The following is a 24945-nucleotide window of genomic DNA, read 5'->3' as shown; positions in this document are numbered from 1 at the left end:
TTTTATGTACGAATAATTTGTTTATGATTTATTTTAGTAAAGATGTGACTTACACGAAAAGACGTTACTCTACAGTAAAGTCTATAACATATTTTCCAAACCTTGTTAGATACGACTACAAGTTTATAATTTATTATATTTTTGTTAATACGTCCGTGCTCCGCATAGATATAATAATAATTAAGTGTAATTTCTAATTTTACAACAAAAAATATTTTAATATATAGGTAGTCATCGACCATCGTAACGTAAATGTAGAATATAATTACATTGAAATCGTCCAACCTACAGTAAACGAATATGTTAAAATTATTTATAAAATTTAATTATCCGTTTAGTGTATTATAAATTGTATAATTAGTATTTGTTTATATTAACTATGTGACTTAATATTTAATATTTATATTATATTACTATAGAAACAACGTGGAGAAAAACTAATTACAATTTTAGCGGTGCACAAGGACAATGGTAATTAATTTCAGCAATATGTCTATTTCAGTTTTATTGCTAATAAAAACCATATCATACTTGAATTTTCATATTATTATGATAATAATCGTTATGGGTTAAATGCTTAAATTTTAATTTTATAATTGACTTAATAATACGTAATTCTGATTTTTATAAATTAAAATTTTTTTTTAACAGTTATATAAAATACTATACGATATTTTGATAATTTAATATTTATTTATATTTTTGATATTTTAATTTAATGATTGACTAAAAATTGTATGTATAATTTATGTGGTTTTTAAATGAAAACACATTTGACTTTTTTCATAGTATCATTTTTTTTCGTAATTTCGGTAATATAATAAGTAATAACTAATAATTAAACCTAATGGCTATTTGCTAGTTACTACTGAGTATAACTATAACATATAATATTGTATTAATTTATTATACTGTAACTTATTTATACAATTCTATCTATTCCTTCACTTGCGATAACACAATAGTTTTGTAAAAAAATTAATTGAAAAAGAGATCCTGTATTCAGCATAATATTGAGAATACCTTACCTAATGATTATTAATTTCTTTGATCGCGTCTATGTATGTAGATTTCTTCTTAACAAAAATAAAAAAATTATTTCAGGTTCCAAAATTTTTCTTTTCATTATTATAATTGTTCTTATTTTTTTAGTAAATCTAATAGCTGATTTAGGTTTTGTAAATGCATAAAAATATTTTATTATACTATTGGTGATTATAACAATTTTATTAGGTATACACTACAACTGACGCTATTTTAAGTTATAATACATTCACTTAGTAAATACTTATATCGATTAATTAAAATTATATGTTGGTAATTCTTAATAAAAATAATATACATGTTTATTATATTTCTATTTTTATAGAAACACAATTATTATATTATAATTGATTATTTAGATATTAGGTATATAACAACATACAATTGCATAATTCAAAGTATATAGTTGTAATTTCTAATGACATACCTACCTACTAAAATAATACTCAGTGCCGGATTTTATTTTTTAATTTAGGCGTGAGCCTTCACTAAAATTATTTTTTTTTTTTACAAACAATTATTCAATTACAAAATACATTAGATACTACTATAAATTTTAATTTGCAATTTAAAATCACAACTTTAATGATAATGTTCAATCATTATACATTCACAAATTAATAAATACTTAGTGAAATTAGTGCATAAAAACGAGAATACAAATAAGAATAATATTTAATAGGTCATACGTAGGTACTTAAAAATTTGTGCAACGGTCATTGCAAAAAATGGAAAAATAAAAAATAGATTACAAACTTCGATGACACAAAGTCAATTATTAGGCCTGATAATGTTCTGAAACTCAATACCATCTTTTAAGTGGTCAGTGGCATACTTAGATTATTAAATGTTTCTCAAATGGTTGAAAAATGTACAACAAAATCTCAAATAGTATTAATATAATTAAATACTTTTTTGTATCATATTATTTATTTTCTGTGTTAATTATTATAATATAGTTAAATTTTTTTTGTCATAGCTACTTGAGAATAAAATATTTTTTGTAGTAAATTTTAATATATTATTATTATTCCGTGGAATTAAAATACAATAGCTATTACCATTGATTATAAAAACTAGTATTTAAAATCAATGCTATTAGTAAGAGTTTAAAAATGACCTCAAGGCCTCCACATTCCTAATTCTAATACTAATAATACTTTTACTTGGTATCTAAATATTACATGTATTATTTTATTTATGAAATATAAATATTGTTTTAAAATAACTAGTACCTATAGTAATACATAAACATATTAAATAATCATTAATTAATGGTATAAACATATACACTAAAGGTACACAACATTAATTATTATTTAAACTATATTGAATTTTGGAATTATATCTAAAAAAAATATGTTTCTAGTTTCTACTGTTTTTAGTTCATGTTTATTATTAACATATAATATATAGATCTTTAAGTAAACAATAAATTTCATTTATTCCGTGATAATACCACCACCTTATCAGAAAGTGATAAGTGGCACATTTTCTAGGAGCTATTAGTTTTATTTATTGCAGACGTTATGTAAAATTAAAAATTAAAGATTAATATTTTTATTTATTTTTTTTTTTTTAATACCGTTTAAAGTTTAAATATTTTTAAATTATGATGAAGTTTAATGGCTTATTCCGATCACAAATATTTCATAAGTATAAATTGGTTTTCAATAAAACAATGTTTATTCGGTCAACAGACAAGCCAAATACAGAATCAATTACAAGACCTAAGTCCCAACCATATACCAAATATTTTGTCTTAGATTTTGAAGCTACTTGTGATAATGGGGCTCATTTATTAAAACCTCAGGTTGATTTTTATTTTAAGTTTAAGTGTTAAAATTATATTATATTTATTGTTAACTTTTCAAAAGAAAAAAAAGAAATTATCATTTATATTTACAATTGGATTAATCACAATATTTGATATGAAATTTAAAATATCTTGCAGAAAAAATATAGCATTGAGATAGTATATGAATTAAAAAACAGTGCGTTCAAATTTACCAGTTTTATTAATGGTAATATACAGTGGTGTGGCGAAGTGAAATATTTTATCGGGCAATTCATTTTTTGAATAACCTACCACCGCTTAATTCTTACACAGTACCCGCTACCCATGACCCATGTGCCATACTATATACAACAAAAAAGTACCTTTATTAAATCAATATAAATTACTTTATTTTGTATGCTATAAATGAAGTATTAATTACTATGTAGTCCACCGTACACTTGGAAATTAATATTAAATTCATGTAAAAGTAACTAAAAAATAAATTTAATACTTATCATAAACAACTTTATAAACTTAATATATTAGTTTATAACTAATAGTTATACAAAAATAACAATATAAAAAGATGAAAATGTTTGCATGAATTATGAATAGTATTTATATAAAATTGCTTATTTTTATTATTAGTTATTCGTAGAATGTACACTGTAGTATAATGTGTAATTAATAATATGTAGGTATACTATTAGATAGCTTTTCTTAGCATAATTATAACTATTGAAGTTATTATTCTTATTAAATAACAAATTAATTCAGATGATGTAGTCAGGTAGTCTTGTATAATAATATTTCTTACTAAATCCAGTACCCACCAACCCAGCACCCACCCCTTAAAAATGATCGGGCATCTGCCCTTCAAAATCACGGTCAACACGCCACTGGTAATATATGGGATGTTTAAAAGTAATAAGTAATAAATAGGTACAACTTTATCAATTGTCTTAATCCTTTTTTCTAATAAAGACTCGTTAAGATTAAGGACTATTTAAAATTATATTATTTTGTATATACATTCTTAATTCTGATTATCGACACTAATAAAAGAAGAGTGATGTTTGGTAATGATATTTTTAAGATAACAGTATAGTATTTATAGTATTGAATTACTTGGCACTTAATTTATTTATCAAAATTACACTTAAAAGTCCTTTATCAATTTTACTGACTAACATTTAACTTTTAAATCCATTATTACCCTTAGGAGGCGTCTTTAAATTTAAAAGTTATAACAAATTGTTACATTTGAATAATGATTTTGAGTAGATATTTAAATGCTCAAAAAAATGTAATATTTTACTAGAGTAGATGCATTTATTTTCTCATCAGTTTATATACATTTTTTGGAATTTAGTTTAAAAAAATCTTAAATAGTATTTTTTTCAGTATATAAAATTATTCCATTTCATTTTTTTAAAGCTTTTACTGTATTTAACGCATTGAATAAAACTACCCATGTTATATCATATACTAAAATTAATTTAATACTAATTCATCATATTTAGAATCTTGTAACAATTTAAAATTATTAGGACAATAAAGATTTATCAATAAATACTAATAAAAAAGCAAAATAATAAGTGTTATAATAAAAATTATTTTAGGTATTATATTAAAATTTGTATTTACTTATTGTTTATCTAATATTACATTTAATGTTCTTTGTATATTTGTTTTAGGAAATAATTGAATTCCCATGTATACTTGTAGAATTTAATGCGGCTAAAGGAGGCTTTGAAGTAGTATCTTGTTTTCATTCATATGTTAGACCTATAATTCATACACAGTTGACAGAATATTGTACAGAGTTGACTGGTATTACACAAGTATGGTATTTCAAAATCTAGTTTTACAAATGTTAAGCTTTATAATACAATTTGTTATAGTTACCATTAATCTTAATTAAAAAAATTACTAAATTATTTATTAATATTAAATAATTTAAAATAACTATTTATTTTCATAGGTAAGACAAATATTAAAAATAATCCTAGATTTATGTCAGTTTATGATAAATATTTATTTAAAATATTTTTATTTTATTTAATGTTTGTATTTTAATATTATGTGACCTAAATGTTTTTTTAATTTGTTAACATCTATTACTACATAAAAAAAAGATTAGATTTGTCAGACAGTTCCCATTTTTGAGGACCTTTAAACATGTTTAAATATTAAACAATTGTAATTTTATTAAGTAATAAAAACATTATAAATTATGAGTATTAAAATTAGATAATAAATATATATTTATATATTGAAATACTAGGTATATAACTAATTGCAGTTTTATTCTACTAAGAATATTAAGTATCTTGTAAATATATCAAGACATTAGCTATAGATTTAATCTTTAACTAATAATTTACAATTCTTAATATATGCTACTAAATAGTATATGCTCTGAGACTAGATAGAATGTATGAAATATAATTATTAAAATATTGTAATGTTTGAAAAATGAATTTTACTTTTATGATTTATCAATATTTAATATTTATCTATATTTATTAATAAATTAAATTATATATTAATGTATGTATAATTATTTATTTAGTAAAAATAGAACTTTTAATTATTATTAAAAAAATAAAAATTGTATATGTTTTTGAATATTAGGATATGGTCAGTAATAGCCCACCATTTGATGATGTTTTTTTCAATTTTTGCAATTGGCATAATAATCATACCAATATGGAAAAAGAAAAATCTATTATTGTAACATCAGGAAATTGGGACATTGGTAAAATGTTCATTGAACAATGTAAATTATATCCTTCAATAAAAATTCCAGAATTCATGTGTACTTGGATAAATATTAAAAAGGTATCTCAAAAAAATATTTCAATATTTTCAATTAATTAAGAATTTAAAAATAAAAATATATTTTATTGTTATAATTTTAATAGTTATTTGCTCTGACAATGGGACAATATCCATTAGGTATAAAAAATATGCTTAAGACAATAAATTCAAAACAATTTGGTAATATTCACTGTGGAATTGGTAATATTCATTTAAAATAAATATTTATAGAGAATATAGTTATTATTATTTGTGTTTATGCTTTATAGATGATTGTGTCAACATTATTACCATCATGAATCAATTATCACAGAGAGGTTGTGTATTTCAAGCTACTAATAAAATAATCAGTGTATAAAATATATTTTGTATAATATACCATAATAAGTAAAATCAAAATAAATAATAGGATTTTTAGTTATTTTTACCTAATTTTATTAATATTTGATTAAGAATGGATTCAAGTGTTCAACATTTAAATTTGTTGTATAATTTATTAAAAGGTGAGAAATTCTTAATTTTTAGTTTTTAAGTTTTAGCATAGCTATATGTACAAGTGGAACATAAAATATATCATATATACATACTAAAGTCTCAATATCTTAAAACATTTTCTATAAATGCTTATTTAAATAAAAGCAGTATTTTTAAAATATAATCTATCACTAAAAGTTTATTTTATAATTTATTCATAATATATTTTTATATATTATTTTGATTAGTATGTGATGATAATATAATTTTTATCTTTTTATAATTTACTAATAATTGTTGTAATATGAGTGAATTTTAAACTGTAAATGAACTATCTATGTATTACAATTGTCAGTAGCTAAATTTTCATACATGTGCATTTTTATTTAATTAGGCAATAAATACCTGCATATACAAATATCATTTTCACATAGTTTGACTCACAATAGTTCCCATTACATAATTTATTAATGATTCATTTTTTTTTTAAATACTAATTTACAATTTCTATAGACACTATATAAATGTTGCCTTATTTTCTCTAATGGTTACTCTATTAAACTACTAAAACATTCATTGCATTGCAAATTCATATTTTTGAAGTAAAATATTGTAAGTTATTTATTTTTTCATCATATCAATCTCATTTTCACCTATTTTCATGACTTATAAGTACCATTGATTTTTATTATACAAATTTTTATTTTTTTTAAAGTGTAGTATAATAATGGATAAGTCCCAAGGTAAATGGCCTGAACACGTAGGCATATTGGCCTTAGAGATAGTAGTACCTTCTACTTATGTAAACCAGGATGACCTTGAGCTGCATGATGGTGTATCCAAGGGCAAGTATACAATCGGGCTAGGTCAAGAACGGATGTCATTTTGTTCAGACCGTGAAGACGTTGTTTCATTGAGTCTAACTGCTGTTAGTTTGCTGATGCACCGTACAAAAACAAGTATATATAAATATATTTGTACCAATTTAAATGGGTTTTGATTTTATATGGTACATTTTAATACAAATAAGGTTACTCCAATATTGGCCGACTCGAAGTGGGAACTGAAACACCAATAGATAAGTCCAAAAGTATCAAGTCTATGTTGATGCGTTTATTTAATGATTGTAACCACAACGTCGAAGGTGTAGATTCAACCAATGCATGTTATGGAGGCACAGCTGCTCTTTTCAACTCAATAGCATGGTTGGAATCCAGCGCTTGGGATGGTATATTTTCTATATAATAAGAGATTTATGAATTTACTGATTAGTAATTACATTCATCAAATCATGGTTTAAAACAATTTGCATTTATATATTTATTGGCAAAGGTTATTTATTTTTGCTTTCAAACTGTTATTATAGTTTATAGATAGTTAAACAGCAGTAAATAAGAAACACATATCTAATTTTGTTTTATAATTTAAATCAAAAAATAAAAGTACAATTTTGCAATTATAAAGTTGACAATGAAAAAAAAAAAAATAAATTAATCATTTAATAAATTTTCATCAATTTTAAAATGTGCTATCCATGTTGTATTTATAACATTAAAATTAAATTCATAGCATGACATTAAAAGTTTAAATTTTAATGCTTTATTATTATACCTATATTATCATTTTTATAAGTACATTTTACATTCCTATCTTAAATTTAGTAATAAATCATAATTTGAAACTAATAATTCATATTTTAATGTTCTGTTGTAATTTACTTATGTACATTGTCTATAGGACGGTTGGCTATTGTTGTTGCTGCAGACGTTGCAACGTACGCTCGCGGTGGAGCAAGGCCAACAGGTGGTGCAGGCGCTGTGGCAATGTTACTTGGACCTAATGCACCCTTGGTGTTAGATAGAGGTTCGGAGATAGAACTATATAATTTTTTTCCATCACATTTTTTTATACATGTTTATATATATTATATTAATTTATATTATACATTTTTTTTAATAACATTGTATTTTTTTAAATTCTCTAATCGAAATGAAAACCTAGAACTGAGAGCTTCTCACATGGATGACACATATGACTTTTACAAAGGAGATATGAGCACAAATTATCCAACAGTGGATGGAAAAGTGTCAATCCAATGTTATTTTGAGGCGCTTTACAATTGCTACTACTTGTATCGAAAGAGGTTTTTGAAGAAATTCATTGATATCAAAAATGACGAGTGCAATAATATGAGTAATAGCTTAATAAAATGAATACATTAGTATAATTTTTACTTTAACTTATTCTGAAGATGTTGAAATCATATAAACCCAAATTTACTGTTGTTACTTAAGGATTACAATTAATTTTGTTCATGTACGTGTAAACATATAATGTTATAGGCCCTAAGAGTGTGTTGCAACACTTTGATGCAATTGTGTTTCATTCGCCTTATGGAAAACTCGTAAGGAAAGCATTTACTTGGTTAACGCTTCATGACATGCAGTTAGATGTTAAATGTTATGAGAATGAATCAAATCTATTGAAATATGTGTAAGCAAATTAATTGTGTAATAACTAAAATTTGATTTTCAATTAAAAATAATTACTATTTAGACACTTTTCTTCAAATATTGTTAGAAAAATGTATTATTTATGATTGTTTAAAAAGAATAAAATTGTGAATATTTTCGATTCACGAGTTACAACAACTAAAAGTTTAACTAATAGTCTTAATTCAATAATACAAATACAATTAAAACTTAATTATTTATTTTTCACTCTTTTTTTATATCTAAATTTGTTTGCTTGGATTGACTAAACCAAAGACATCTTTAAATTTTTTAAGCAAAACCATCAAAATAATTCACATGATAAAAGCAAATTATATTTTAACTTTATAGAATTTTAATATTTTCAAAAATTTTTATAAATCTTTTATAAATTATTTTTTGTGGAAATAAAATATATTTTTGAACTCTACACCCAAAACCACATTATTTCAAAAAAAAAAAAAAATCATGATTGTATGGGATTGGTGCACAATTACCCTTTGATTACCTTTAAAATAATATATAAAATTATGAACTGCCTGTTAGAAACACGGATATCAGTGTCAATATGTTATCAGATTTGAGTGTCATAAAAGACACAGAACAATTGTTTAAAAAATTCACTGCGCCAACACAAAAATTACCCAAAAATATCGGGAACATGTATACAGCATCTATATTTGGGGGACTGATTTCATACTTGCTTAGGTAATTATATAATGTTTAGTTTAAATTGGTTTTATAATTTTATCATAATATGGACACAGAAATATGTATAGTAATTTAAATGTAAATTAATTTAATTACAGTAAACCTACCTATGAAATGGCTGGAAAACGAATAGCAATGTTTTCATTTGGTTCTGGTATGTGTTCTTCATTTTATTCAATTACTATACGCCCAGGAGAAAAATTAGATACCCTTATTGATTTATTGCAACACATTCCTATGATGTTAGAAAATAGACATTGTGCATCGACTAATGAATTTGAAAATACATTAACAAACCGAGAGTTAGCTTACAATAAAGGTAATATATATATTATTATAATTCTACAAAATAATTACTTTATACTTGAATAATAGTTGTATATTTCTTATCTAAAGTCTAAAAATAAAATTATTTAAATTGTTTTACTTTTACAGCACCTTTTGAACCTACTTCAAATGTTGACAATTTGTTTTCTGATTCGTGGTACTTGACTCATGTTGATAGTACTTTTAAACGATATTACGCACAAAAGAAATAACAAACTATTTCAGAAATACCAATTATTTTTAATATATTTTTACAAGATGAAAATAATGTCTATTGTATTTATTATTAATTTTAAATTATATTTTCTTTTCTTTTGATACTGTTAATGAGTTCTTGTATATCGCTTGCAGAATATTTCTGAAAAATAATTTAAATTATTTATATTTTTATTGTGAATTTAACTTGTAGTAAAATAATGTTTAAGAATGGACCATTATTAAATTAAAAGTAAATAACATACAATTTCAAAATAAATGAATCTATTTTTATTTATATTTATAATGGCCATTAGATATCCTAAAACAAAATATTAAGTTTATGTAATAAGTAAAAATTTAAGCACTGTTATTGTTACAAAAAAAAAAAAAAAAAAAACAAAAATTGATTTGGATATCAATGAAAAGAAGTAAAATTAAAAACTTTTCACCATTTTGTATAATTTTCTTACATAATGAAATTTTCAAAATATTTAGATTGATTTTAAGCTATTTGTACACCAAACCGATTCACATCATTCTGCTAAATAAGATTCAGAAGTTAAGGCAATATAAATAGTAAAAAATCACTTAAAATAAAAATAAAGGCATTCAATAGGATTTTATATGCAAAATAAACAATTCAAATTTATTAGGTTTCAAAATAAAATATGAGAAAAATTTTATAAATTTATCATAAAAGTATTAATATTATTGACATTCATAAAACAATTAACTTACTGATTTTGTTGGCAAAATTTCTTTTCTTGTTGAATTATCTTCAGGGACAAATTTCTTCTGAAAATAATTTTAATGCATCATGAAATGAAATGTATATATATTTTACATGATTTATTATATCTAAGAATATAAATTTAAATCTATTATCTTATATATGTTATTTTTTAAAGATTTATGAATCTGTGCTATGGTTCATACTATTTTTAGATAATAAAGATACATAGACATTAAACAAATAAACAAGAACTACACTTAATAGCAGCATTGTTAGAATTGTATAAACATGTAAGTAATTATATAACCTGTCTTGATGAAAATTATCCATATACACTAATATTCAATTTACAGTACTCGTCTAATATGCTATCTACTGTAAAATTACATCTACCAAAAAACTGTATGCGTGTAGTATGCTACCTATCGTAGTTATTTTTATTTTATTGCAGGAAAGTACATTTAAGTCATTATGATATCTGACCCACCAAGACCCATGATAACTTACTTTTAAATATATTATTTTAGTCTATGTTGTGTCTGAGTTGTGTTAACAAATGTGTCCTAATCATAGTGAGTTTTACTTTTTATTTCTTATTTTAAAATAAACAAAAATGAACAAATCAATGAGCAATTTGTAAGGACATATAATATGTAATGAGGAAACATGTGTTAATTCTCTTCAAGAAAGAAACTTGCTCTCAGAACTTGATAGTAGTTCCAAATTAAAAGATGGTGTTATTTGTGGAGACACATTGAAAGAATATAAAAAACAAAAAATAATCGTAAAAGGGGCTCAAATGATGATTTATTAAAAACTACTTATTTACGATGTCAAAAAAAGTTGCCAAACTTATCACTCTTTAAGAAAAAAATATCCTTTTTTTTACATATTAATAAATTATTATTAATCAGTAAAATTTTTTTGATAGGTATCATACTACACCGATGAAGTAGCAGTAGGTAGCATATTAGACGACTACCCAATCTACTTTTATATAGAACTAAAAGCTTAATAACAAAGTGACATAGTTTACTAAATAAAATATTCAAATATAACAAAGAACCAGCATATTCAATAACTTCCATTTAAAACACATACAATACTAAAATAAAATGTCAACATGCATCCAATAAAAAAATATTATTTAATCAATAAATAAAAATAAATTTACCTGTCTTATAAAAACATCAGTCTTTAAATTATGTTTTATAACTCCTGTATCTTGGTCGATAGAAAAAACATTTGATAATGAGTAATTTTCATTGATATTTAATAAAATATTTTCCAATTTTAATACATGATCTTCTAATGATTTTAATCTATCATAAATATCAATGGTACTTTTACAATCACTTTTAATATTCAATACTGTTTCTATGTTTGATATTCTTTCATGCACATCTGGTTTTAATCCAACAGAACTTTTATTATTTGATAAATTGTAACTATTTAAGCTAGCTAGGTCTAAACCACCATTATTTAGAGGTCCTAAATTATTCTGCACTTTTGTCTCTAAAAAAAAAAATTAATTGAATTTATATTACATAAAAAGAGTATATATTATTTGAAAAAAATACTATACTTTTAACAAAGCATTCAGATCCTTTCTGACGTTTAGCTTCTATTGTATTACATGTTCTCGAAGCACTAGAATGATTTCTGCTAGATTTTGAGTTACAATACATTCTCATATTTCTATCATGGTTTTCATCTCTTTTTCTCTTTAAAAAATGTTCAATTCTTCTGTTGACCTACCATGAAAATATTATAATTAACAAAAATAATTTTTTAATTGTATACCATTACAATAATAAGGTTTGGGCGAATGAGATACTTACCACAGCATTAGATTTATTTATTTGAATTTCATTAGAATCAAAATTTGCAATTTCATTGCCGTTTTCCATGCTTTTTAATTCAGTAGGCTATTCATATAAATATATAAGCTTGATGCATTTATTCACTAGGTATTTCTTCAGCTGTACACAACATACATATGAAAAATGAGCATGTCCATAATTGATAAAGTAATATATAATAAAAATATATCGTTGAAGTTGATAGGACTATAAAGCTTAAGTGGCTTATATTATAGTCATATTTAAATCCTACAGAAAATTTGTATTTTTTAATTATATTATAATCAAATAAAGGATAAGCTAGTTGGTTAAGGTCAAGTTATTTGTATTAGAAATTATACAATTGAAATTTTATGTATGAAATATTAATATACAGATTACAAACAAAATTTAGAGTAAAATTGTTATTAGAATATTGTCGCAAATGATTATACCTAATTTGTAGTCGTATAATAAATAAATAATAATTATTATGTACTAGGTATGTAGTTAAGAATTACTAAGTTACAACTTAATACGTTTTTTTTTTGTTTTAAACTTTTAATAAAAATATTGAAAATAAAGAATTACAGAATAGAAATATCAATTACTTATTACTATACCTACCTGTTATCACAAATCACAATAACTACAACGAATTACAGAATTAACCAAAGACTTTATAAACACATCATATACAGTCACGGAGTAGAAGCTGTTCTGTGATAGAAGTAAACTATGTCAACTATATTATGGCGCAATTTAAAGTGTGGTTTGTAACGATGCTACCAATTTCCCTCACATCACCAACACATGATAACATTGATAACAATTAATAAGTAGGTACAAAAACTCGAAATAGAGAAAATATGTGTCTAAAAAATAACACGTATTTAATTTAAACGCGAAAGCGTTGATTTTAGCTTTTATTAAATAATGTTGAGAAATAAAGGATGAAGAAATAGTACAGATTAAATAAAACTAGATACTAGATGGCACATTTTCGAAAATCGTAAAATACTAAATAGTAAATGTTTGTGCTTCTCAAATCAGTATGGTTAAGAAAGGAAAATTAAATTTGTTATTTTTCAATGTATTGATAGTATGTTGTATGCTAACAAATATTTTTCATAATAATAATTTGTTTTGTTTTGTTTATATGTCTAAAATATTATTGTAAATGTATCAACCATATTTATGTCACTTATTTAATATTTTGGCTCTACTGTAACGCGTCGTTGTTTGGAAATGTATTTTTTAATGTTTTTCCCGAAGTGCACTATTTGGTTGTACTTAATCTGTGCAAATAGTGTGTAAAATAACTACGTGATCGAAAGATTTCGAGTCAATTACCGTAGAGATACTAGAGACGAATCATCGAAAGTGAAACGTGCGTGTATTCGATAACGGTCAGACGGGTACAAAGAATATATAAAAAATCTCAACATTCACAACTGTTTAAACAAATAATACATTGAAAAAGAATACAACATGCTGTAGTGATAACGTGTTATATTGTCAAACAATACTGATAACAATATTTTATAGATAACCAAACCTAGGTAAAAAAAGTAATACAAGTCTACAACTGATTAGTGCTTAAATATATAGTGCCAAACTATTAAGTTTACTTGGAAAGTATAAATTTTACACCAAAAAAAATTAACAATAGTGCTAACAGTGCAACTTCTGAGTAATAAAATAATTATAAAGTATTAGTAATATTATCTATTGATTTGTAAATTAAATAACGTTTATGGCATTCAATTGTAAGTTGTACCTGAAAGTCAATTTATTTAACTTAATATTCATTAATCTATTTAAAATTTAAATATTGTTTTTGAGATATTATTGTACAAGTTATTTTATCCACAATGGAAAATAAAAAAACACAAGTCAAAATGTAAGGATTAAAATTAAACGTCTTTTTACATCATCTCATCGTTGTTGAAATTGTTTGTATACAGATTAGTTTGCTGTGGTATCAAAGGGCAGATAAAACCGTTTATTGATTACATAGAATCATTGTTTGCTAAAAAAGGCACGTTTGACTATGTTTTTTGCATTGGAGATTTTTTTGGAGACGATGAATCCTGCGAAAAAGAATGGGAAGAGTTTAAAAAGTCAGGCAGAAATAGTAAGAAACTTCTGTTATTTATTTGAGTGAATTTATAGTTAATTTTTTTTTTTTTTTTAAAGTTTCAGTTCCTATTTATACATTGGGACCAAATAAGAAACAACATGAAAAATATTTTAAGAATTTAAAAGACCAACAATTAGCACCAAATATCTATTATCTTGGTTGGTTATATTTTGTTAGTTATAATAAATAGTTATAATAATGTATTAAAAATTATTTATATTATGCTTATAATTCTCTTTTTTAATCAGAAAAATATTTTTTATTTGTGTTTATTAGGTAAAGATGGAGTTTTTACTACTTCAGATGGTCTTAAAATAGGTTATATCAGTGGAATACAAAATAATAGTAGTAAGGAAAATGAAATTCATACATTTAATTACGATTCTCTATCTCAGTTCAGAGATTCTTGTATTCGAGCTGGAAGTACGTCATTGGATGTACTATTAACTTCACCATGGCCATTAGACATTCGCAACAAAGAGCGAATTCTTGAAGTACAAATTATTATTTAAGCAACATTATAATTTAAAATATATGAAATAATTTCATGAATGTATTTAATTATTTTTTTATAGAACATAAATGTTAAGGAACCTACAGAAAAAGAAAGTGAATCTCAGCTTTTGTCATGGGCAGCTATTAATTTAACTCCACGTTATTACTTTGCTGGTTTACAAAAAGTGTTTTATCAGCGTAGTCCGTACAAGTATGTTGTTTTATATTATTATTTGTATTCATTTAATATTAAACATATTTTTGGCTCTATAGAAATACCAATAGTAAGACAATAACACGATTTATTGGTTTGGGTGATTATTATGACAATAAAACAAAAAAACAAAAATGGCTTTATGGCTTTGTTTTATCACCAGCAGAATCCACTACATCGAATACTAACTATACTGTTACGGAATCACCATTTGCTGATAATATATCTCAGTATACTGCTAATATGTTGCCAGTTTCAAAGCAATATTTTTTTAATACAAGCACTAACAGCAATTATAGAAATAATGAAAATACTAAAAAGAGAAAATTTGATGAACAACCAATCAAACAATGTTAGTACAATTTATTTATCATATTGAATAATTTGTAGATGTACATCAGTAACATAATAATTTTATATTTTTATGCAATTTTTTTATAGCTATTGATATTAACACAGATTCTTGTTGGTTTTGTTTATCGAGTAAAAACATAACTAAGCATTTGATTATATCTATTGGGAATCAGGTATTCAGTAATTTGTCATTTATACTTAAGTGAAGTTTTAACCATTAGCATTAATATAATATAAACTAATTTGTTTAAGGCATACTTATCAGGCACTAAAGGTCCATTAGTAAAAGAACATATACTAATAGCTCCAATTGAACATTACAAATCACTTGCTGAAGTTCCACCAGAAACAGAAAATGAAATAAATTTGTAATTATCTAGTCATTTTTTTCTTCTAAAATTAGGGCATCGTGTTTACGAATTAAAATAAAATTACTAATTGGTTTTTATTTCCATTACAGGATTAAGAGTTCTTTAAATCAATATTTTGAAATCACAGGTCGTGTAGCAGTTTATTTTGAACGTAATATTTTATCTGCTCATTTTCAATTACAAGTAGTTCCAGTTCCTATCAGAATAGCAGATCGCCTCGAGAACATGTTCAAGGTAATTAAAAATATTTATTATTCATAAGTTGATAATTTATAATGTATTAACTTTTAATTATTGTAGGCAAAATTTAAAGAATATGATCTCAATTTAGTGGACATTCCACCAGCTGCATCTTTACGTCAAATAGCTGGGAACAGTGATGGACATTACTTTTGTACAGAGTTGCCCAATGGTAAACGTTTGTTTCACAGTGCAACCAAAAAAAGTGGTCATCAAAAGAAATTTCCAATTCATATTGCAAGGTATATTATAAATTGTCAGTTAAAATGTTTTCAAGGGATTAATGAATTAAACTGTTTAATTATTGTAGAGAAGTGTTGGCATCTCCAAAACTATTAAATGTTGAAAATCGTATTGACTGGAGAAAATGTGAGCAATCTTTAGATGAAGAAGAGAATGATGTTAAATTGTTTCGCGATGCTTTTGAGCCTTTTAATCCAATAAAAGATTAATTAATGACTGATTTTAATCATGATTATTACAATAATATTTGTTACAATAAATAACTGGTTTTAAAAAGAGTATTAGGTACAATTTAAATACTCAAATTTAAAGAAAATTAAAATTATTATTTGTAGGAGTGATAATTCAAAAGTATTAGATGTAAATAAAGTAAATTTTCACGTTTTCACATATAGTTAAAAATGATCAGTATAATATTATAAACTTTTATACATTAAATAACCAGCAAATTATTTAGATGTATATTTTATACTTATAAGTTATAATTGTATACATGTGATCTGTAAATATTTATCATAACTGTAAATGTGTAATTATATTATGTAATATATTATAGCAAACATGAAAAAAAACAATCATCCTTTAACAATACTTTATGATTTTATATCTTTAACATTAAGAGATTTAAATAGTTTAATTGTGAGAACAAATTACTAGATTTTAGCCATATCTTCACTATTTGAAATGTATTTAGAGCATTTTTTTGTCATGCATAGAGTAACACTGAAAATAAATGAAATAATTTGCAGTCCAGTATTATACTATATAAAATCTAGATTAATTATTTTAGAAAATCATGATTTTATTTTGAATTAAGTGTAGAATATTTATCAGTTAAGGAAAATGAGAATTATGATTAGAATTGATTTATTTTTCATATTATTTATGATTCCATCCAGATAAGACATATATTTTTTATTTTTTTAATAACATAATATTATAAATTAATACACTATGTAATATGTAAAATAATTTAATACAAAATAATCAAATGTATTGGCCATATAAATTATGCAATTATAAAAACATATAGATGATGATAATTCAATTAGGCTTTGAAAAAATCAGCCAAGTTTAATCATTTAATTATATTTATAACACTGTAAATTCTTAATCATAGTTAAACAACAACTTTGATTTTATATGAGTTTGTCATGAATCAGCATCATGGTTTACCATAGTTTTACTTTAAATTATGGAGTGTATCCAAATTAATTTTCACTTCAAAGTTTAAATCACCATGAGATTTTTAATTTTTAAGGAACCAACATTTGATATTTACTTTGAACTATTAAATATTTAAAATGTCAATGGACAACTATTTATTATTTTGGAAAATTTTTATTTTTTAACAGAGATCTAATTATTTTAAATACATATAGCAATAGATGCCTTATTTAACATAGTAACGCAACACAAATTAATTTTATTTATTTAATATTATTATTGAATTATTTCATAGCTTCAACTGGTGGCTCATTTCTCATTACAATTGATACTCTTCGTTTTCGTACAATCTGCTTATCATTGAACACAGATGGTGCACCATCACTTAATATTTCATGTGTATATTGGTATCGAACTGAATTTCTATTTAAATTTCAACAAAAAATAAGAAACAAGAACTTATAATAAATATAAAATAATAATAGAGAAATAATAAGCGATTAATTTTAAAGGACATAATAAGTTTCTTTGACTGGTTTTTACTGTTTTAAATTGAACATTATAGTGGAGTAATAATGTTCCAAAAATATTTATTTGCAGTAAAATTATTTATAATAAATAAGTTGTTAAACAATTCATAACTTAGCAAAATATTACTATGAAAATTTAAATTTATGAAAAATAATTTTTATATGTAATGTTAAAACTAAAGTTACAACCAGTATTGGGATATAAATTTAATATTTCTACCTAATTTTTAAACATGCAGACACTTTAAGATAATTTATATATCTACAGAATAAACAATTTTATTTTATCATACAACTGTTTTTCTTTCTGAATGTCTACTTAATATGCAAAATATATCCTCTCAACTATTGTTTGAATACATTTATATTCATACAAAGTCTATATTTAATTTAAAAAAATATTATATTAAAAATATTATGTAAAACTTACTTCATAATATATAATGAACGACGAGGTAACAGAGCATAAACTACATAGGTGTCAGGATAGTTTTCATCAGCTAAACGCATAACAGAGTCGGACAGTAAGCTTAAGCCGGCAATTATATTTCCACAGAACTAATTAACAAACAAGAAATAATATATTATGTTTAAAATCTATTTTTGATAAACTAAAAAATAGTTGTATTATTTGATAAATATTCATAAAAAAAAAAAGAAAATAATTCATTTATTTGGAAATGTTAGAAATTCAAGTATTTAATACTTACTCGTATACTATCTATATGTGGTTTGACATAACCATCATCACATAAATCAAGTACATGAACTCTTTGCATTTGTTCTGTGATTGATTCATTAGCAAATACTTTATTTCTGAGCCTTTGTATCACATTTGTATTTTTTTGATCTTTCCATGACATAATTTCTGTTTCCCTATATCCATGTATGGCCTAGGTAAACAAGCATTTTTTTAAATACTATTAATTTAAGTAGCAATATTAGAAATAAAATATGCTTACATCGTCCCAATGATCATGCTGATAACGTAGACGTTTTAATGACTTTTCTATTTCATTAATTAGTCGTGATTCTTCATCCACGGACACAATGTCTGGTATAATGGTAAATGAAGAATCAAATTGTTGCCGTTTAATGTCAACTAAATTTTTAATCTTTATTTCATTTGGAAATTTATATTTTATATATTCATTCTTATCGACAGAATTTAAAATGTACTCAGTTGATGAAAATGATGTGCTTAACAATTTACTCAAGTGAAACAAACGAGGTACAGAGAAAAGTTGGTTGAGCATAAACTTTTTACAAGCCAAATTAAAAATAAACATTTTACTGAAATAAATGATTATCCAACCACATCAATTTTTAAATTTCCTAACAATATTTTCAATTTCACACTCCATAAAATAACACAAAATATTGTGTTAAAGGCACAATAACCAGCTGAGATAAGACAAGATCATAGAATAAACTAATTTCAGTATCGTTAACCGTCTGTGACCTGTATATACTATATAGCGATTATTTTTTTTTCTTTATCTCTCGAGGATTATGGAAAAACGAAATAATAAACTAACAGTTTGTTTAGTCATAGATTGACACCTAATACATATAACATATCTAAAGATCGTTCACCATAGTACCATTTTAATCATTTGATTGTTCAATCACTAAACCATATTATTAATAAGTAATAACCGTGCTAGTATTAATCACTATTTACAGTAAGTTGAGCCATAAAATAATTGTGTGGTTGAGCCTTAACAGTTAAGACGGTTCAGTTTCAGTCCAATTGTCATACTCGCAAATCGCAGACTGGCGAGTGGCGACTGCTGAGATAGTTTGATAAGGTGTAAACATTTGGCATATCAGTTAAATGTAAATATATGAGATTTATTCACCACTAGATTACGCATAATATTCGATGTTCCTATGTTCGATAAAGGATCAAATTTTCGTACAGAATTTTAACAAGAGAATAGCTTAAACGATTTTTTAATTCTTTGGTAATAGGTTAATTCTTATATTATATTATTGTTTAAAATACTTAATTACCGAAGTTACTTTTATAATTACAATTTGCTCATTAAGTTTAAAAATTCTAAAACTATTAAAGTAATTTTAGAGACGTTGTAGTTTCACAGTGCTTATTTGAATGTTTTTTTTGTAAAAATAGATAAAAGCTTAGAATTTATAGACATAATTAAAAAAATGTTATTGCATAAATTATATGATTTAATTATAATATTCGTAAAAGTCTCAAATCTATATAAATAATATTTTTAAATCTTAGTAAAATAACTAAAGTTGTTTTTCTTTGTTTGATTATCCAATTTAGTAGGTATATATTTAAATTTAAAATATCTATTAAAGTAATTTTATTTGTAATAAATTTTTAACAGGTTTAAGTATTAACTTTTGAGGACCCTTTCATAAAATTGTCAAGCTTTGCACAAGCGAATTTAGGGGGAGGGGGTACTTGGGAGCTGAAACACTCACCGTTCCGCATATTTTCATTAAAAATTACTAATAATTCGCTGAGTGACGTATTTTTGGTACGGGCTATCAAAACAAAAAATTACATTATATTACATTGTATTGTTTTGTAGATACCTAATTATCAAAAAATAATAAATTTTGAATTGTTTATAATTTTTATGTTGCTTAATTATGTAATAAATCCAAAATACATGCACAATATAATTAAGACTGGGTTTCCTCGCTGTTTGAACATCAAATTATTATTTTTTTTCCCCAAGTTATACATAATAAGTACTTAAGAAATATAATTAACTAAATAGCACCCACTATAAAAAAATCTTAGATCCGCCACTGAATCTTGTCTATAGAAATTGTAAATTTTATAAATTATTGACTAGGTATGAAAAAAATGTGTAAACTTTTATAAATTTTGTTAAAATTTTAATTTCAAATGCTTATGAAACATAGCATATGTATTTTAATATTTTTAAATTTTTGTAAAAATAAAAAATTCAAAAAAATCTAAAAAGTCAAGATTTTTAAATTCCAATAAAAAATTTAAAATATATTTAAATAATTACAGGAAGTGTAATGTTTCAAAATTTTACATTAGGTATATAATTCAGATAAAACAAAATATTTAATAATATGAAGTATATAATTATCTAATGTTTACGAAATTTGATCTTTAGTTTATAAAAAATATATGTGACCTATCGCTAAATTATTTTTCGATTTATTATATATATATATTGAAAAATCTTATACTAAATTTTCTAACTTTCGGTATAAAAAATTTAAAATGTTTTCTATGCATTTTTATTCACAAAAATTTTTACAAAATTTGAATTTTCAACACATAAAATCACAAAATTATTTTACATACGTTTCGAGTTAAAATTTCAACGAAATTAATTAAAATCACAAATATTTTCAAATAATGTTGTAGTTATATATTTATAAAATGTTGTCATTTTATAACTAAGAATTAGAACTCAATTTAGAAATGAAGTTTAAGTAATTTAATATAGTGTTCCTCACAAGTAGTTTATACTATGACCAAAAAGTCTAAAGTTTAGACTTTAAACATAATATAAACACGATTTATTTTATAGGCATTTTAAGTTAAAATTTGATTTTAGATATTTTATCAAAAATAATATAATTTTAGTTATTTTGTTGTTATTTAAAAATACTATTCGTAATTATTTACAACTTTTAAAAAATATTTAATATTGAATGTTATACATAGGCATACAGTAGGTATACACAATTATTATATTTTCAAATGTAATGTTTTAGGCAAAAATTACCTATTTTCTCGCTTTTTACTTAATACATAATATATTACATAGATAAAAATAAAAATAAATAATTACATTTTTTCTAAATAAGGTATGAAAAACTTATCATAAATGACATATCAACGTTTTGACAGATCAAAAAAAGCTTCTTACAAAAAATAGATGCAAAATGTATTACCTATTATAATACATCCTCTCAAATTACATGTTTTATTTTGTGGATTAAATATTACACTAAATGCAAAAAACATAAATTTAAAAAAAAATTATTTACCTTTGATTAGAAAAACGTTTAAACTTTAGTTTACTTTAAACGATTTACTAATTTTTGGAGGGAAGGTTACTTGTTCAATTATTCACAATTTCACACTTGCACCAGTCATGGAGACACCTACTCAATTTTAGCTTGAATTCATAGCCGAAAAATAAACATAATATTTAATTTTTATTAAATTCTTTATTTATTTTATAATAAATTTAAGTTTTTTTCTCTGAAAGATTTATATTTATTATATTATTTTATTGTATTTATTACCTTTTTTATTTTTAAAATTTGAGCGAAGCGATTAATATAGGTATTGGTTTTATAATAATGTGTAATTTTTCTTTTGGTTTCCGTGTACATATTAAGTAGTTGATAAAACGTTTTAATTTTCAACTTTGAAGAAGGTTTTGGATAGCAAATTGAATCTAGTTTGTACTTCAGAGAGATAAAAAAAAAAAAACACTTACTGTACTTTTTAGTTTTTATTATTGATAACAACTATCAAAAAACTAAAGAAAAATAGGAAATTGTACTTTAAATCAATTATTGAATAAATTTATTTCTTTGTTTTGTTATGATTAAATAACGAGTAGCTGCAGAAACTTAAAATTTTCTAGATATTTTCAAAATAATTTTTTTTTTTTTAAACTATTGACAAATGAAATTTTCAATTAATTTTTATAAATGTCGATAAAAAAAAACTTTGATTGAGTAAAAATGTTTGAAAATTTAATACAAGGCTACTTATAAGTGGCTCGTGTCTAATTAAAAAATATCGAAAATTTTTAGTCACAATTTTTTTCAACCTACCATTATACTATCCACTTGTAAAAGTGAAATAAATTAGGTACTTTAATATATACATTAAAAATTATATTATATATAATAATAGGTGATTTAGGCCGACAGACTGTTTTTGATCAGAACTGTTTTTTGTAAGTTTAAATTTAACATAAACCTACATAATAGACTATAAATCTAATAATGTACTACAAAGCCAAGTGGTATATCCATTTGACTTCATTTTTTCTATAAATGTATGTACAATGTATTATTTTCAAGCTGTACCTTGAGCACATTATAATAGCTTGTAAATTAAAATTATTGTTATATAAAAAAAAAATCAATTTATTCTATATCTATATCTACATTACTGGTGTATGTAATGAAACAGATAATGTTAGTCACAATTTTCTTATTTTTTTAATCAGAAAAATATCTTTTTCCAATTAAAAAATATTACACAAGTATAAAATAAACATTATTTAAATAAAAGTGTGGGTAAAAGTAAGTAACATTATTGTACAGCAAAACTTGTCCACTTTAGTGTGTGTCATTTTAAAAATAAAAAAAAATACTTTGTATGAATGTTGTATCATATGAAATAATATTAAACTATGATATACATATACGTAATGTGACCATATTTTCATGTGCAAAAAGAGGAACTCTAAAAATATTTAGTTATTCTGAATTACTGATACACATGCAATACCTAGATATTTTTAACATTCATTTTTTTAACACATCATCTGTAAATATATTCTTACAATAGGTGTAGATAACTGTGCGAAAGTGTTATAAGATATTATTAGTGGTTTTATATAAACACAATAATAAAGAGACCCTTCAAATAAAAACCATTTCCGCTCCTATTATATAAAATTATAAACAATTTACATTCATTTTAATTTCACATGTATATTATACTTTCATACTTTTATATTCTGATAAAAACGTAAAGTAACATTTGAACACTACTTTTTATGAAACATAATAAATAAATTATGCAAATTGGTTATATTTATATTTAATTTTAAACTATAATTGATAATAGAATAATGATAGTGGTCACAATGCTTGGATTATATACATTTTTAAGTAAAACCATACATGAATTATTAAATTTTAATATTTATCATTCAAATAAAATTTAAAAAAATTTTAATTTTTGTAAATACGGGACCATTCAAATATATATCCTAATGCGAATCGATTGGTCACACAACCTATATCCTATGCGATTTGTTTTTGGATTAAATTTTAATTATACATAGCAATAAAGACTATAGTTATAATTAAATATCCTTAGACGTATAAATCGACAAACCAGTCGGTACTTTAGATTTTTTTTAATTTTATTTCTATAAATCTTCTTCTTCTTCGGTAAACTCGCCCACTAGGACCATCCCGACATACATCCTTGCCTCCAATTTTCTCTATCCGATGCCTGTAATCTCCAGTCTACTCCTTCACCTAATGCTTTCACATCATCCCTAACTCCGTCCTCCCATCTCCGACGTGGTCTTCCCAGCGGTCTTTTTCCAGTAGGGTTCTCTTCCAGTACCATACGTATGAGTAGGTTTTGACTACGCCAGGCATACCCAGCCCATAGCAATCTTTTGTTTTTTATTGTTTCGAGTATACTGGGTTTATGAAAGAGTGTCTCTAGTTCATCATTTTTTCTTATTCTCCATTCCTCACTAAGCATGTCTTTTACTGGTCCAAAGATCTTCCGCAGTATTTTTCTTTCCAGAACTAAGAGTACTAAATATCGATATAAATGTTTTTGTTGTCAAAAAACTCGAAAATTGAATATAAATTATAATATTCCATATAAGTTATTCTCATAGATAAGTATATATAAAAATATTTAAGATGTAAATCCACAAATTATCTATATAAATGTTTAAATGTTGACAAAACTTGTATGTATGTATGTATGTATGTATGTATGTATGTATGTATGTATGT

The 24945-nt window shown here is 23.6% G+C and overlaps 5 protein-coding genes across 11 annotated transcripts; 3 read left to right on the top strand and 2 right to left on the bottom strand.

The window, feature by feature from the left end:
* The first annotated feature begins 2588 nt into the window (after positions 1 to 2588).
* Positions 2589 to 6051, top strand: LOC112603251 (ERI1 exoribonuclease 3-like). Its single transcript, XM_025351751.1, has 5 exons — positions 2589 to 2857; positions 4522 to 4668; positions 5462 to 5668; positions 5752 to 5848; positions 5917 to 6051. Exons 1-5 carry the CDS (start codon positions 2657 to 2659, stop codon positions 6003 to 6005), a joined length of 741 nt encoding a protein of 246 aa, XP_025207536.1. The 5' UTR covers positions 2589 to 2656; the 3' UTR covers positions 6006 to 6051.
* Positions 6052 to 6102: 51 nt separating this feature from the next.
* On the top strand, positions 6103 to 9887 carry LOC112603186 (hydroxymethylglutaryl-CoA synthase 1-like). 3 transcript variants are annotated; one of them, XM_025351650.1, is made up of 9 exons: positions 6103 to 6150; positions 6837 to 7080; positions 7152 to 7349; positions 7859 to 7984; positions 8123 to 8314; positions 8464 to 8614; positions 9160 to 9321; positions 9423 to 9643; positions 9760 to 9863. In XM_025351650.1, the coding sequence occupies exons 2-9, from the start codon at positions 6849 to 6851 to the stop codon at positions 9861 to 9863; spliced, it is 1386 nt and encodes a 461-aa protein (XP_025207435.1). In that variant the 5' UTR covers positions 6103 to 6150; positions 6837 to 6848. The 3 variants fall into 3 exon arrangements, with proteins under 3 accessions (XP_025207435.1, XP_025207436.1, XP_025207437.1); XM_025351651.1 differs by lacking the exon at positions 6103 to 6150 and adding an exon at positions 6611 to 6733; XM_025351652.1 differs by lacking the exon at positions 6103 to 6150 and having other exon boundaries at positions 6849 to 7080; positions 9760 to 9887.
* Positions 9887 to 13951, bottom strand: LOC112603187 (MAP3K12-binding inhibitory protein 1-like). Of its 5 annotated transcripts, none has more exons than XM_025351654.1 (6): positions 13777 to 13951; positions 12424 to 12564; positions 12168 to 12336; positions 11757 to 12097; positions 10588 to 10644; positions 9890 to 10009 (listed from the first exon to the last, which is right to left on the bottom strand). In XM_025351654.1, the coding sequence occupies exons 2-6, from the start codon at positions 12490 to 12492 to the stop codon at positions 9944 to 9946; spliced, it is 702 nt and encodes a 233-aa protein (XP_025207439.1). In that variant the 5' UTR covers positions 12493 to 12564; positions 13777 to 13951; the 3' UTR covers positions 9890 to 9943. The 5 variants fall into 5 exon arrangements, with proteins under 5 accessions (XP_025207442.1, XP_025207443.1, XP_025207439.1 ...); XM_025351655.1 differs by lacking the exon at positions 13777 to 13951 and adding an exon at positions 13051 to 13250; XM_025351653.1 differs by lacking the exon at positions 13777 to 13951 and adding an exon at positions 12879 to 13012.
* Positions 13952 to 14293: 342 nt separating this feature from the next.
* Positions 14294 to 16709, top strand: LOC112603185 (CWF19-like protein 1). Its single transcript, XM_025351649.1, has 11 exons — positions 14294 to 14326; positions 14391 to 14560; positions 14623 to 14724; positions 14843 to 15060; positions 15142 to 15272; positions 15335 to 15627; positions 15717 to 15802; positions 15882 to 15997; positions 16090 to 16234; positions 16301 to 16482; positions 16551 to 16709. Exons 1-11 carry the CDS (start codon positions 14298 to 14300, stop codon positions 16690 to 16692), a joined length of 1614 nt encoding a protein of 537 aa, XP_025207434.1. The 5' UTR covers positions 14294 to 14297; the 3' UTR covers positions 16693 to 16709.
* A 1194-nt stretch (positions 16710 to 17903) lies between these two features.
* On the bottom strand, positions 17904 to 19965 carry LOC112603231 (alpha-ketoglutarate-dependent dioxygenase alkB homolog 7, mitochondrial). The gene is made up of 4 exons (XM_025351721.1): positions 19143 to 19965; positions 18891 to 19073; positions 18611 to 18738; positions 17904 to 18073 (listed from the first exon to the last, which is right to left on the bottom strand). Exons 1-4 carry the CDS (start codon positions 19467 to 19469, stop codon positions 17935 to 17937), a joined length of 777 nt encoding a protein of 258 aa, XP_025207506.1. The 5' UTR covers positions 19470 to 19965; the 3' UTR covers positions 17904 to 17934.
* Between the last annotated feature and the right edge of the window lie 4980 nt (positions 19966 to 24945).

This window comes from Melanaphis sacchari, unplaced genomic scaffold, assembly GCF_002803265.2.
Source record: "Melanaphis sacchari strain LSU unplaced genomic scaffold, SCAv2.0 Contig9_pilon_pilon, whole genome shotgun sequence".
In the NCBI taxonomy this organism is placed as follows: domain Eukaryota; kingdom Metazoa; phylum Arthropoda; class Insecta; order Hemiptera; family Aphididae; genus Melanaphis; species Melanaphis sacchari.
The sequence above is the reverse complement of the archived record's forward strand: the minus strand, read 5'-3'. Positions and strand labels throughout refer to the sequence as shown.

Bases quoted from the DNA above. Each gene is read 5' to 3' on its own strand.
- LOC112603187 (XM_025351654.1), bottom strand. From the start codon at position 12,492: ATGGAAAACGGCAATGAAATTGCAAATTTTGATTCTAATGAAATTCAA. The intron at 10,645-11,756 runs GTAAATTTATTT...AATTATTTTCAG, and splicing joins CTGATGTTTTTATAAGACAG to AAGAAATTTGTCCCTGAAGA. The intron at 10,010-10,587 runs GTAAGTTAATTG...ATTATTTTTCAG, and splicing joins AAATTTTGCCAACAAAATCA to AAATATTCTGCAAGCGATAT.
- LOC112603185 (XM_025351649.1), top strand. From the start codon at position 14,298: ATGGAAAATAAAAAAACACAAGTCAAAAT. The intron at 14,327-14,390 runs GTAAGGATTAAA...GTTTGTATACAG, and splicing joins AAAAAAACACAAGTCAAAAT to ATTAGTTTGCTGTGGTATCA. The intron at 14,561-14,622 runs GTAAGAAACTTC...TTTTTTTTAAAG, and splicing joins TAAAAAGTCAGGCAGAAATA to TTTCAGTTCCTATTTATACA.
- LOC112603231 (XM_025351721.1), bottom strand. From the start codon at position 19,469: ATGTTTATTTTTAATTTGGCTTGTAAAAAGTTTATGCTCAACCAACTT. The intron at 18,739-18,890 runs GTAAGTATTAAA...TTTGTTAATTAG, and splicing joins CACATATAGATAGTATACGA to TTCTGTGGAAATATAATTGC. The intron at 18,074-18,610 runs GTAAGTTTTACA...AAATTTAAATAG, and splicing joins CGTTCATTATATATTATGAA to AAATTCAGTTCGATACCAAT.
- LOC112603251 (XM_025351751.1), top strand. From the start codon at position 2,657: ATGATGAAGTTTAATGGCTTATTCCGATCACAAATATTTCATAAGTAT. The intron at 2,858-4,521 runs GTTGATTTTTAT...TATTTGTTTTAG, and splicing joins CTCATTTATTAAAACCTCAG to GAAATAATTGAATTCCCATG. The intron at 4,669-5,461 runs GTATGGTATTTC...TTTGAATATTAG, and splicing joins AGTTGACTGGTATTACACAA to GATATGGTCAGTAATAGCCC.
- LOC112603186 (XM_025351652.1), top strand. From the start codon at position 6,849: ATGGATAAGTCCCAAGGTAAATGGCCTGAACACGTAGGCATATTGGCC. The intron at 7,350-7,858 runs GTATATTTTCTA...CATTGTCTATAG, and splicing joins GGAATCCAGCGCTTGGGATG to GACGGTTGGCTATTGTTGTT. The intron at 8,315-8,463 runs GTAATAGCTTAA...ATAATGTTATAG, and splicing joins TGACGAGTGCAATAATATGA to GCCCTAAGAGTGTGTTGCAA.